The sequence below is a fragment of the Pinus tabuliformis genome, chromosome 1_2, assembly GCF_031772625.1.
Source record: "Pinus tabuliformis cultivar Carrire ecotype Pingquan chromosome 1_2, CPIR1, whole genome shotgun sequence".
NCBI classification, from domain to species: domain Eukaryota; kingdom Viridiplantae; phylum Streptophyta; class Pinopsida; order Pinales; family Pinaceae; genus Pinus; species Pinus tabuliformis.
In genome coordinates, this window is record NC_142298.1 from 1,137,355,854 (window position 1) to 1,137,368,636 (window position 12,783).

At 40.7% G+C, this 12,783-nt stretch overlaps 1 protein-coding gene across 2 annotated transcripts in view; it reads left to right on the forward strand.

Annotated features, from left to right (window-relative positions):
• Positions 1–477: 477 nt before the first annotated feature.
• Positions 478–12,783, forward strand: part of LOC149210183 (uncharacterized) — a 209,154-nt gene continuing 196,848 nt past the window's right edge. Inside the window, exon 1 of one of the 2 annotated variants that reach the window (XM_089396657.1) lies at positions 478–1,060. In XM_089396657.1, the coding sequence (XP_089252783.1) occupies positions 809–1,060 (252 nt within the window). In that variant the 5' untranslated portion in view covers positions 478–808. The remainder of the gene's footprint in view (positions 1,061–12,783) is intronic. The other variant, XM_089396656.1, reaches the window with a different exon arrangement.

A 12,783-nucleotide genomic window follows, 5' to 3' on the forward strand; every position in this document is an offset into this window, starting at 1 on the left:
CCCTATCCTGTTAGGTAAACATTTTGACTCAATAAAATTAAAAATATAAAAATAAAATAGAATTAAAAAAATAAAATAATAACTATTAATTAAAACATTTTAAGTGATTTAAAATACATAAAAAAATAAAATTAATAATAAAATGAAATAAAAAATAAATTAATAATTAAATTAAAATAAATATCATGTTTTATCAATGACTTATTATTAATTTTTTTTTTTTTTTTTTTTTTTTTCCCTAAAAAAATTGAAATTTAATAAATAAATCCAAAAGAATTCGAATCAACGAAAAGATTTCCTGTACCAAGTGAGGAGGAAAAAGGTGTATGCCCAACACCCATGACTAAACTCGAATCAACAAAAAGATCTCATATACAACCAATAACTGTTAAGTAGGAAGCCGTAAACCCCATCTCACAATGAGAAGCCATAAACAAAATTCATATCAACACGCATTTGTTGATATGTGAGAGTCCCATTTCACAATGAGGTCATGGCTGACCTCAAAATCAAATTCATGTTGAGAGTACAATGGGATCATCGTTCAGATCAAAATTAATATGGAATCAGTGTAGGACGGCAACTCTATAAAAACAAAAACAGAACTTCAACCCTATGTTTCTAAGGTTGACACGCAATCTAACCACAATTCGTCCTACAAGATCTGTCTAAATCCTCTAGCTACTGGCGCCGTGACATAACAGAAGGATCCGCAGTACATTGTGATCTATTTAAGTGTTCAATTCTTGGGGTTTCTCACACTCTACAGTCAGTTACCATAGGTCGATTTGCAGGGTAGACGAGAAAAATGAAAGCAGTGGTGATAACGACTCCAGGAGATGCAGATGTTCTGCAAATACAAGATGTAGATGATCCTCAAGTCAACGACGATGAAGTTCTGATAAAAATATCGGGAACGGCATTGAATAGGGCAGATACCCTCCAAAGGCGAGGTATGTACCCTCCGCCCAAAGGCGCACCGCCTTATCTTGGCCTTGAATGCTCAGGCATTATTGAAGCTGTCGGCAAAAATGTACAGACCTGGAAAGTTGGCGATGACGTGAGTTGATATTCTCTTTAATATCACCCTTGGTCAGTTTGTGTGCATTTTGTTCATTTTACCATTATTTTAGAGTTTCTGTCGTTGTGGTTTAAGCCGGAAGTTTAGTGGGTTTACTGCAGGTTTGCATATTCTTATGTTAATTGAATACCCCATCAGTAATGTGCAGTGCCCAATTGGATTTTATCTAGGTAGTGTTGTGGAAGCATCCACTATAAAACCCACGAAGTTTGTTTGATTGATTCATTGCCGAGATAATTTTGTGAGAAAACATTACGGGTGAATTAAAGTTTGATCTCCAATCTGATCGCCCACAAACTTGTGTGACACCACGCCAGAACTTAGTTGCAATTTTTGATTTTGAGGGCTTAAACAAAAATCCATGCTTATTAGGCATCGATATTCTCATGGTGGTTTGGGAGGTCTGGGAGGTCCACACTGACATCTTCATGTTGAAATTTGGTACCGGAGGACAGATGGTTCCCTTAGACTTTGATCTTTGGTCTAGGGAAAAGTGTCCAAAAGAATTTAATTTTTCCCCTAAAGTGACTTTATAATTTTATAAAGTTAAATCTAATTTAAAAGTGACTTTAAGTGATAAAGTTACTAAGTCTAATTTTAAAGTAACTTTTATAAAGTAAATGAAAAATTAGAAAGGAAAAATGACTTTGGAAATAAATGACTAAGTGGGTCTTTATTAAAGTGGGGTGAATTAAAAAATAGAAAGTGAGATTTAAATGAGCATTTAATCTCAGCCATTGATCTAAGTCTATTTCAACCATTGGATTTAGAGATCACCCAAAAGTCACTTGGAGTTATATTAAAGGAGGAAAATGAGGAAAAGGTCATTCATTCTTTCATGAGCAGATTGAGAGAAGGAGAGCAAGAGAGCAAGAGAGATTTCTGAGCAGGGAGGAGAATGAGACAGCAGCTTGGCACACATTCCAAGGCAACAGTTGAGCAGATTTGTACAGCTGATTCAGCACATAGTGAAAGGCAGATTTTTGCACAAAAATCGAGGAGCAGTTTGCTGATTTTTCTGCACACAAAACGGAGACCGTACAACATTTATTGCTGTCCTGTTTGTTGTAATTTCCAGATTGCTGTGAGGCACGGGAAATGAGATAAGTTGTAAATTTGCTTGCTGATTTTTTGCTGAATAATTCTCACTGTAAAAAGGCAATTTTCAGAAATAAAGAAGAGCTCTCAAACTGGTTTTCCCCAAGAGTTGTAGGGGGTTTTTCCAGGGTCAAGTTGACAAAAAATATCAGTGTTTTAATGGCTGTTTTTGATTGCTGATTTTAATTCTGCAATTTCCAGCTTTCTGAAAAATTTCCAGAATTTGTGTTTTCAGCAATATTTATTTTTTCAGTCTGTTAAATGTATGGTTATGAGAATGGGCATTTAACTACATGGGAGAAATAAGGAGAAACTGAAAACCGGGGTGGGAAAACAGAAATTTCTACATGGTATCAGAGCTTGAGCGCTGAAAGGCAGTTTGAGACAGCAAAAGGAAAAATTACAGTTGCTGATTTTTCACTCAGAAAATTCCAGCAAGCTGATTTTTTCATAAACAACAGTTTTATCTTTACTACAGCAGTGCTATTTTTCAGTTTTAGGACAACAGGATGTCATTGGGATTGAGGGTGGAAGATAGGTTGGATGGGCATATAAATTACAGTGTTTGGAAGGAGAGAATGCAGAGTATCTTTGAGGAGGCAGAAGTCTGGGATATTATGGTGCATACCGCACAGAACCCTGTTGTTGTGGTCACTGATGTTACTCAGTTGGCTGAGTATAAAAAGAAGAACAATAAGGGTAAGAGGCTGATTCTAGACGGAATCAAAGACCATTGCATTCCTCATGTGAGAGGAAAGAGCAATGCCCATGAGATGTGGACAACATTGTCCAATCTCTACCAGAGTACCAATGAGTTGATTATGAGGAGACTTTCGCTCCCGTGGCTCGATATACTTCGATCCGCTCCATTATATCGATAGCAGCAGAGATGGGTTGGAAGATCCACCAGATGGATGTGAAGACCACATTTCTCAATGGCTTCATACAGGAGGAGGTGTACATTGAGCAGCCACAGGGCTTTGAGGTGCATGGGAAGGAGTCCCATGTGTGCAGATTGAAGAAGGCCCTTTATGGCCTGAAGCAAACTCCCAGAGCTTGGTACTCCATGATAGATGCATACTTGCAGGGGATGGGTTTCACAAAGAGTGAGGCAGATCCGAACCTTTACTTTATTGTGATTGGTGAGGAGCCTCTCATTCTGGTGCTGTATGTGGATGACTTGATCATTACAGGTGCAGAGAGACTCATAGAGCACTGCAAGAGAGATCTTGCGGCGGAGTTTGAGATGAAGGACATCGGCTTGATGCATTACTTTTTGGGTTTGGATGTGTGGCAGGAGGAGGGGCATTTCTTCCTGGGGCAGGGGAAGTATATTGTGGACATCCTTAGCAGATTCCACATGGAGGATTGTAGACCCATGTCGACACCGATGATCACCAACTGGAAGAAGCTTCATGCTTCGGATTCCGAGTTGGTGGATCCCACATTGTACAGGCAGCTGATTGGTTCCTTGATGTATTTGGTCAACACTAGACCAGATATCTGTTTTGCAGTCAACACGATGAGTCAGTTTATGTGTGAGCCTAGGAAGGTTCACTGGGTGGCTGCAAAACACATTTTGCGGTACTTGCAGGGGACAGTGGATTATGGTCTGGACTACAGACAGGGAGATGGAGTGAGATTGGCAGGATATGCTGATTCTGATTGGGCAGGTTGTGCTTCTGATAGGAAGAGCACTTCAGGGTGCTATTTTGGGTTGGGTTCAGCAGTAGTGTCATGGTTCAGCCGGAAGCAGCAGTCAGTAGCACTGAGTTCAGCGAAAGCAGAGTATATGGCAGCCAGTCTAGCTAGTTGTGAGGCTATCTGGCTTCGCAAGATGTTGTTTGGCTTATTTGGTCAGCCGTTGAGACCTTCAGTGATTTACTGTGATAATCAGAGTTGCATTAAACTCACGGAGAATCCAGTATTTCATGACAGGTCAAAGCATATCGGGATCAGATATCATTTTATCAGAGACTATTTTCAGAAGGGAGCTGTGAAGCTTGAGTATATTTCCACTGATGAGCAGGTTGCAGATATCCTTACCAAAGCCTTACCACGGGGCAAGCATGTCTACTTCAGGGACAAGACGGGTGTGGTGAGGAACACCTTCCTCGGTAAGAGGGAGTGTTGAAATTTGGTACCGGAGGACAGGTGGTTCCCTTAGGCTTTGATCTTTGGCCTAGGGAAAAGTGTCCAAAAGAATTTAATTTTTCCCCTAAAGTGACTTTATAATTTTATAAAATTAAATCTAATTTAAAAGTGACTTTAAGTGATAAAGTTACTAAGTCTAATTTTAAAGTAACTTTTATAAAGTAAATGAAAAATTAGAAAGGAAAAGTGACTTTGGAAATAAATGATTAAGTGGGTCTTTATTAAAGTGGGGTGAATTAAAAAATAGAAAGTGAGATTTAAATGAGCATTTAATCTCAGCCATTGATCTAAATCTATTTCAGCCATTGGATTTAGAGATCACCCAAAAGTCACTTGGATCACCCAAAAGTCACTTGGAGTTATATTAAAGGAGGAAAAGGAGGAAAAGGTCATTCATTCTTTCGTGAGCAGATTGGGAGAAGGAGAACAAGAGAGCAAGAGAGATTTCTGAGCAGGGAGGAGAAGGAGACAGCAGCTTGGCACACATTCCAAGGCAGCGGTTGAGCAGATTTGTACAGCTGATTCAGCACATAGTGAAAGGCAGATTTTTGCACAAAAATCGACGAGCAGTTTGCTGATTTTTCTGCACACAAAACGGAGACCGTACAGCATTTATTGCTGTCCTGTTTGTTGTAATTTCCAGATTGCTGTGAGGCACGGGAAAGGAGATAAGTTGTAAATTTGCTTGCTGATTTTTTGCTGAATAATTCTCACTGTAAAAAGGCAATTTTCAGAAATAAAGAAGAGCTCTCAAACTGGTTTTCCCCAAGAGTTGTAGGGGGTTTTTTCAGGGTCAAGTTGACCAAAAATATCAGTGTTTTAATGGCTGTTTTTGATTGCTGATTTTTAATTCTGCAATTTCCAGCATTCTGAAAAATTTCCAGAATTTGTGTTTTCAGCAATATTTATTTTTTCAGTCTGTTAAATGTATGGTTATGGGAATGGGCATTTAACTACATGGGAGAAATAAGGAGAAACTGAAAACCGGGGTGGGAAAACAGAAATTTCTACACTTCAAATTTTCATTGCCATAATCAATTCACTTACAATTTTGCTCATAGCTGTCCTGGTAACTCGGGCTACTCTCAAATCTTCCTCACCAAAATATTCGAACAAACTGTCTCATAGGCAGTAGAGAATCAAGAGGTGGGTTCGAATGCATTGCCAGTTAGCAAGAAAGGTCAATTAGCAAGAGAGATCCCAGTTAACAAGATAGGTATTGGGATAACACAGGTCCGGGGATAACCATAGAGTCCCGGTAAGTCTCAGGACAATCTCACAGTAGAATAGTGAAATAGGTCTCGGTAGGTATCATCAAAGATATCGGGATAGTCATAGCTCAGGTCTCGGCAGGTATAGGGATAACCATAGGAAGCCTCGGGATGCTCATAGGTCTCGGTCTCAGGATAACCATAGAAAGTCTCAGGATTATCTCACAATAGGATAGCGATATAGGTTTTGGGATAATTGTAGGTCTATATCTCAGAATGCTCATAGGAAGTATCCGGGTAATCATAGGAGGTCTTAGGATAGCCATAAGTCTCGGCTCGGGGTTCTCATAGGTCTAGGGATGCTCATAGATATATGTATTGGGATACTCAGAATATAAGATGTATACAACAAAGATTTAGATCCTTACCTTCCTTAGTGATAGAAATCTATAACATTTATGACTTCATATTAGAAAATTGGGGTGGATTTTCTCCAAGAAACCCTGAAGTCGACCAACCATATTGAATCCCAACAGAGTTGATCCCACGATTCATTATACACATATTACCAAACCTTGAATGGTGTAGCTTGATTGATTGTGCTAGAATTGATTTGTTCGAAGCTTTCTTTCTTGAATTGATTGGGTCCGATGTACCGGAACTGGTGACAATTCAGTCGAGCACTATTCCATAGCATTACCATACCTTCTCTATTCATTGCAGGTTGGTTATTTGTCAGCACGAGTTTGGCTTATGATGTGTTCGAGAGCCCATGACCAAATGAGTATTTCACAGAAAGTCGACAAGAGGTTCCATTAGTAACTGGCCGTTTCGACCCGTTAGAGCAACTCGATGAATTTACTAGATCCTTTTAGGAGGCACTAATGACTATAGATAGAACTTATCCAATTTTTATAGTTAGATGGTTGGCCGTTCACGAGCTAGCTGTCCCTATAGTTTTTTTTTTGGGATCAATATCGGCAATGCAGTTCATTGTTGAATTTCTCTCATAGCTATTCAGATAACTCAGGGTACTCTCAAATCATCCTTGCCAAAATAATTTAACAAACTCATTTGAAAGAGAGGCTGAATGTAACATTTCCTGCCACCTCCTTGTCCTTTGTTGGCTGTGGGAGCTGTTACTTGTTTACTTTAACCCGAAGATGTTATGAAGATGGGGTTACAACATCTTTTTTTGAAAGTCCTCAAATCTCAAAACAAACAACACAATCGCATTCAACTCATCGAAAGCTTTCCGATGATATAAATTTTACCTCCATTCGACTCCTGGATTAGAAATTATTCTCTTCTGAAGTTTGACCAATCATATTAGGCCATTTCAACATTGTGTTGCAACATGGCCCTATCTGGGCCACGTGGCACTGCCACATCATTGTAGCGTGGTTCACGTCATTTGAGTCCTGCTGCACGTGGCTCACATGGCACTGCCACGTCACTATAGCGTGGGGTTCACGTCATTAGGGTCATGCCACGCGTGGCTCACATGGCACTGCCACGTTAGCAAAATGGGGTCTACATCATCAATGGGTTCCTTTGTGGCATCCATGTGGTACTTGTTAGGTCTTTGTGGCATTGCCACGTCAATTCGGGCGCAGGGCCCACGAGGTCCTCCTCCATACTGCTTTGCATCGTTTCACCATTATATCTTGTCCATGGACAATCCGACATTACAATGTAGTGATGGTTCTTATCACCCCTAGACCCCTAGATCTACAGATCTAAGCGTCGTGCAAGGTAATTTGGCCATTCACTACATCCAACCATTCGACCTTCCAACCTTGTATCCACCCTCTCCATGTCCAGATCTTCGAATCCACAAATCTCCAGCCCCATCACAAGGTAATTTGGCCTTCACAAATGGGAGCACCCCTTTGCCACTTGTGGATCTCGGATGCTCGGATTCAGTTCTTGCTCGAAAGTGATCAGACCCACTTACATCAAGGCTTGTGCTTGCGGTGTTAATCTCTCCTGACCCCGAGTGCCCAGATCCTGAATGCGAGAAATAGTGGATAGAGAGATCCGGTCTTGAATGGGATTCAACCTCTACATAACCATGGTGACCCTTGCCACCTGCTGACCCCTAGATCACCGAATGTGATCTATTAAGAAAAGGTAAATCCGGTTTGAATAATATCTGGGCCGCGCACCAAGCAAGTACACCTTGCCTGCCTTGGATCTCAGATAACTGGATTTCTGCAAAAGCTTTGAAGAAAAAATGAAATCAATGGAAAATTTTGGGAATTACAAAGATTCCTTAAGACTAGGGCCATTTGCCTAGAACACCAAATTTATGAGAATGATGTCCAAGGCTTGAACGTAGGCTCTCAACAACATTGTGCCCTATCGAGAATGAATAAATAGAATACCAGTAAGACCCAAAATACACTAGATCCAAAATAAAGGAAAGGCATGGCTCCAAAGGCCAATTTCCCAAATTCAACACTATACAAGGTGAAATATGCCAAGTCATGTAGCTTTGCTCTCTGTTGCAGGTTAGTTAACTCCTTTAATGAGAGAGAGTTACTACATTCATTTTCAAGGAATCATGCAAGTTTTGGGTGATTACACAAGAGGGCTACCGACCATGTTTCTTTAAAAATCACGAATCTCAGGATATCAAGTTGGTTTCAGTTCTCAGTTACGACATTAACATGAATATGCACAAACCATTGATTTATCTCATCATTCCTGAATAATGTAAACTTTAATTTTAACTAGAATTTTATTTAAATCACAACAGATAAGATAGAATCACAACTTATAAGATAAACTCACAACATATGAGATAGCCTACAATCATCAGTGTGGTAGTGAACCACCCAATTCTAACACTTAATATCATTGAAAACTCATAAGATAAATAGTTAATTCCTGAGTAAATTTCAGACCACCAGTCATGAACATATTAGATAACCTGCAATTCATTAAGATGGCAGTAATGACACAATCCAAGCATTCATTACCACCATGGAAAGATAACTTGTCACCCATCAATATATAATGATTTAGGACATTCTTTCATGAATGATACAGGTCCATACATCAGTCAATAACATAACTGTTGAGAAATCTATAGGGCAATAGTTAGGATGATTTCTTTTTCTATGATAATTGTTTGTGACATCTTTTTACTTTTTCTTACTTATTAGCTTCTTCTCTTATTATTATGTTCGTTCTTATCATCAAACAACTACCAAAACAAGAAGAACAATAGTAAACAAGAACACAAGATATAGGCCACAAAACAGGGCCAAAACCTCTCCACTTGAGAGGAAAAGCCACAAATCTCCTCTTCTTATAGATTCTTCAATTGATGAATTCCAAGACCTCTAGACCAAAATCAACACCCCTCCAAGACCGAGTCCAACCTTCTTGATGATGTGCTTCCCTTGTCCAAGTCAAACCTCAGTCAAATCTCTTCCAACAACACAACTTCGACCCCTAAAAACAAAATTTCAGCCTCTACTGCAGGTCCGAAATTTTCGGCCCTCTTAGTAGCAATTGCTTCTGAACGTGTGAGCTTATATCGACCTTCCAAGACTTCTTCAGACCTTCGCTAGACTTTCTGCCTCTTCTAGGGCTTGTGGATGACCTAATGAGCCTTCCTTCGACCTTCTTTCGCACTTCCTCTAAGTTCGATTCTGCAATAGCAAAACCCTTAGCAGCAAAAACCGTAGCTTCTTTCCTTCTCACATGTGAGGAGAGAGAGAGAAAATAGCTCAAACACTTGATCTTCATCCTCCTCCTTACTTCACTAGCCTCTTTCTGCTTCTGCTTCGCTTGACTTGATGAGAGAATGAATTGTGTCTCTAAGAGGTCGAGTTCCCTCTTATATATAGGCTTCTAAGGTGGACGAAGTTCCTCAAATTAGGTCGACTTCTTTGCTGGCAGGCCGACTTGGCCTTGGAGGGTTTCTTGACACTTTAAAATACAAAACAATTCTTTTTATAAGTTACAATGTGCCCGAAGGGGTCTTCAACATATGACAATGACTCTTTTGACTTCTTGACCTAGAATAAACCCTAGAAGCACTCAATTGGTGCTTGACCTCTAAAATAAAAGACCTTGAGCATGAGACACATGCCCCAAAATAACAATAATAATTTTTCTTTCATTTTACAAAATACAAGAATCAATAGTACATTTCATATTTATGAAGATCGAACCTAGTTACACATCTTTCAACACTCCCTCTTAACTAGGGAGGTATTCGTAAATGGTACATGGACTTTCTCAATCTGAACATATCTCAAAAGAAGAGGCGGATTTGTAACCCATTTGTTTAGCATCATAACAACTAGCATTATTACATACCAAGGCCTTGACTAAGAGATCTATCTCTCCACAAGATCAAAGCAAAATGATGGCGAGACTAATGATTTATAGACACCATCATCATTGTCTCTCAAGGCACATATGTTAATTTTAGGTATGTTCTATGCTAGAGCAATTTATTTCAATTTCTTTTCCACATTGGCAATCACATCAGCATAAAGTAAACTGCAGATAGAACATAAATATAAATCGCAGAAGACAAGCTAGGACAAGAGGACACAAGATGTGGCGCTGGCCAGGGACAAATCCCATTGTGGGGAAACCCTTGATCAATTCTTCTTTTATGTTCTTCAAAGTTCAGCAGAGAAAGTGAGAGAGATAGTACATTTACAATAGAAGTCAATCACTTTGACTTTTGATATCGGCATGAGATCAGTTGAAGACATATTGCTTCAAATGATTCTCTAAGGTGACTCGTTCACCTATCATAATGGTGCATCTTGTCTATTTGCTGCACATTACCGTGTGACACCTTTTTGTACTGTCACATGTGTTGAACCTTGATGATTGAGCTGCTGTCATCTTCATGCTGCATCTTCCATGGTCTTATTCATCATCAAGCTGCCCATGCTCATGATCTCATTCATCATTATGTTGCCCATGCTCATATCATCATGCATCATTATGTTGCCCATGCTCATATCATCATGCTGCTTATTATGCTGCCCATGATCTCATACATCATGTTGCCTTCCTTCGGAGACAGATGCTCCAGCTGTTTTGGCAGTCCTGGTAGTTCCGGCTTTTCCGGCAATTTCGACAGTTCCAACATTTCCAGCTTTTTCGGCTTTTTCGGCTATTTCGGCATTTCCGGCTTTTTTGGCTTTTCCAACTTTTCTGGTAGTTCTAGCTTTTCCAGCAGTTCCAACTTTTCCGGCTTTTCCGGTATTTCCAGCTTTTCTGGTGTTTCCGGCTTTTCCGGTGTTTCCGGCTTTTCCGACAGCTCCGGCTTTTCTGGCTTTTCCGGCTTTTCCAGCTTTTCTGACTTTTCCTTAGGATCTCTCCTCCTAAAACCCAAAGACAAGTAGAGAGAGGAAGAGATCCAAGTGTGTGTAGAAATGACTTGAAGTTCTCTTCTATTTATACTAAAACATAGAGGTTGAATAGACATGACTGTTGGGCTTCTGAGCCTACATAAGTCGCTGGCCGACTTAACAATTTGTCCATAACATAAATAAATCCATAACTTCATAAATACTTATCGGAATCGGATGATCTTTAGATCAATCCTACACCTCTCAATGAGAGGGATCCAATAAAAATATCAGCTGCCATAAATAATATGATCCATATGGAGTTTGGCCCTAGTTGCCAATTTTAACACTCCCTCTCAACTAGGGAGAACTCCATCCACTGATCCATATGTCCAACTGTACTATCTCTGCTATCAGTGCCCTACACTGCTCTGCTCAGCTCTGCTCAGCTCTGCTGGCTCTGTCATGCTTTGCTCAGCTCTGCTAGCTCTGCTCAGCTCTGCTGGCTCTGCTCTGCTCAGCTCAGCTCTGCTGGCTTTGCTCTGCTTAGCTCTGCTGGCTCTGCTCTGCTCAACTTAGGTCTGCTGAACCATGAAGAAGAAGAATTGATAAAAAATGTGTCATACCATTCTCCACTGACCCGAAGTCAGCCTTAGAGTGTGTACCATTGGTGCCAGATCAGTCCTTAACCGACCCGAAGTCAGTGTCATAGTAGGTACAACTCCTACCACTGGTCCCAGACCAATACTCTACTAACTCGAAGTCAGTCTCAGAGTATGTACCACTGGTCCCAGACGAGTCCTCAACCGACTTGAAGTCAGTGTCATAGTGGGTACAACTCCTACCACTGGTCCTAGACCAGTACTCTACTGACTCGAAGTCAGTCTCAGAGTATGTACCACTGGTCCCAGACGAGTCCTTAACCGACTCGAAGTCAGTGTCATAGTGGGTACAACTCCTACCACTGGTCCCAGACCAGTGCTCTACTGACTCGAAGTCAGTCTCAGAGTATGTACCACTAGTCCCAGACTAGTCCTCAACTGACCTGAAGTCAGTGTCATAGTGGGTACAACTCCTACCACTAATCCCAAACTAGTATCATTGATCCCAGATCAATGAAGGTCATCCTAGCATATGGAGTACGGTAGATACATCGGTGCGTCCATCGATACTACTATGGTCCCAATCCTCATTTCCCTGCTCATTGATCAGATGAGAGGTACTTCCCATGAGTCCCAGACTGCATGGGTAGGATGCCTCGACAGGAGAACTTAATCAATCCTGTCCTCACAAGAGAACTAATCATCTTGCTACACAATCGCCATGGATAACACATCATCCAGGCCTCACAGGAGAACTAATCATCCTGCTACACAATCGCCATGGATAACACATCATCCAGGCCTCACAGGAGAACTAATCATCCTGCTACACAATCGTCATGGAGAACACATCATCCAGACCTCACAGGAGAACTAATCATCCTGCTACACAATCGTCATGGAGAACACATCATCCAGACCTCATAGGAGAATTAATCATCTTTAATCATCCTGCTACACAATCGTCATGGAGAACACATCATCCAGACCTACAAGAGAGCGAATCATCTTGTCCCACAAGAGAGCGAATCATCTTGTCCACAGGAGAGCGAATCATCGTGTCCACAGGAGAGCGAATCAACCTGTCCTAGTGCGCACCACCAGGTGAGGGTGAGTCACCTTGTGGTTGTATGTTGCTCCAGTAAGAACCACAAGCCCCTAGAGCTCCCAGAGCTCAATGTATACAACATGCAGGACCCTTGTACAAGGGTCTCTTGTTGACTCCAAGTCGTTCGGGAAAATCACAGATTTGATCTTTCCCCTGGGCTTAGACAAAGTGTAGCGACCTGTACATCATCTCATAACAA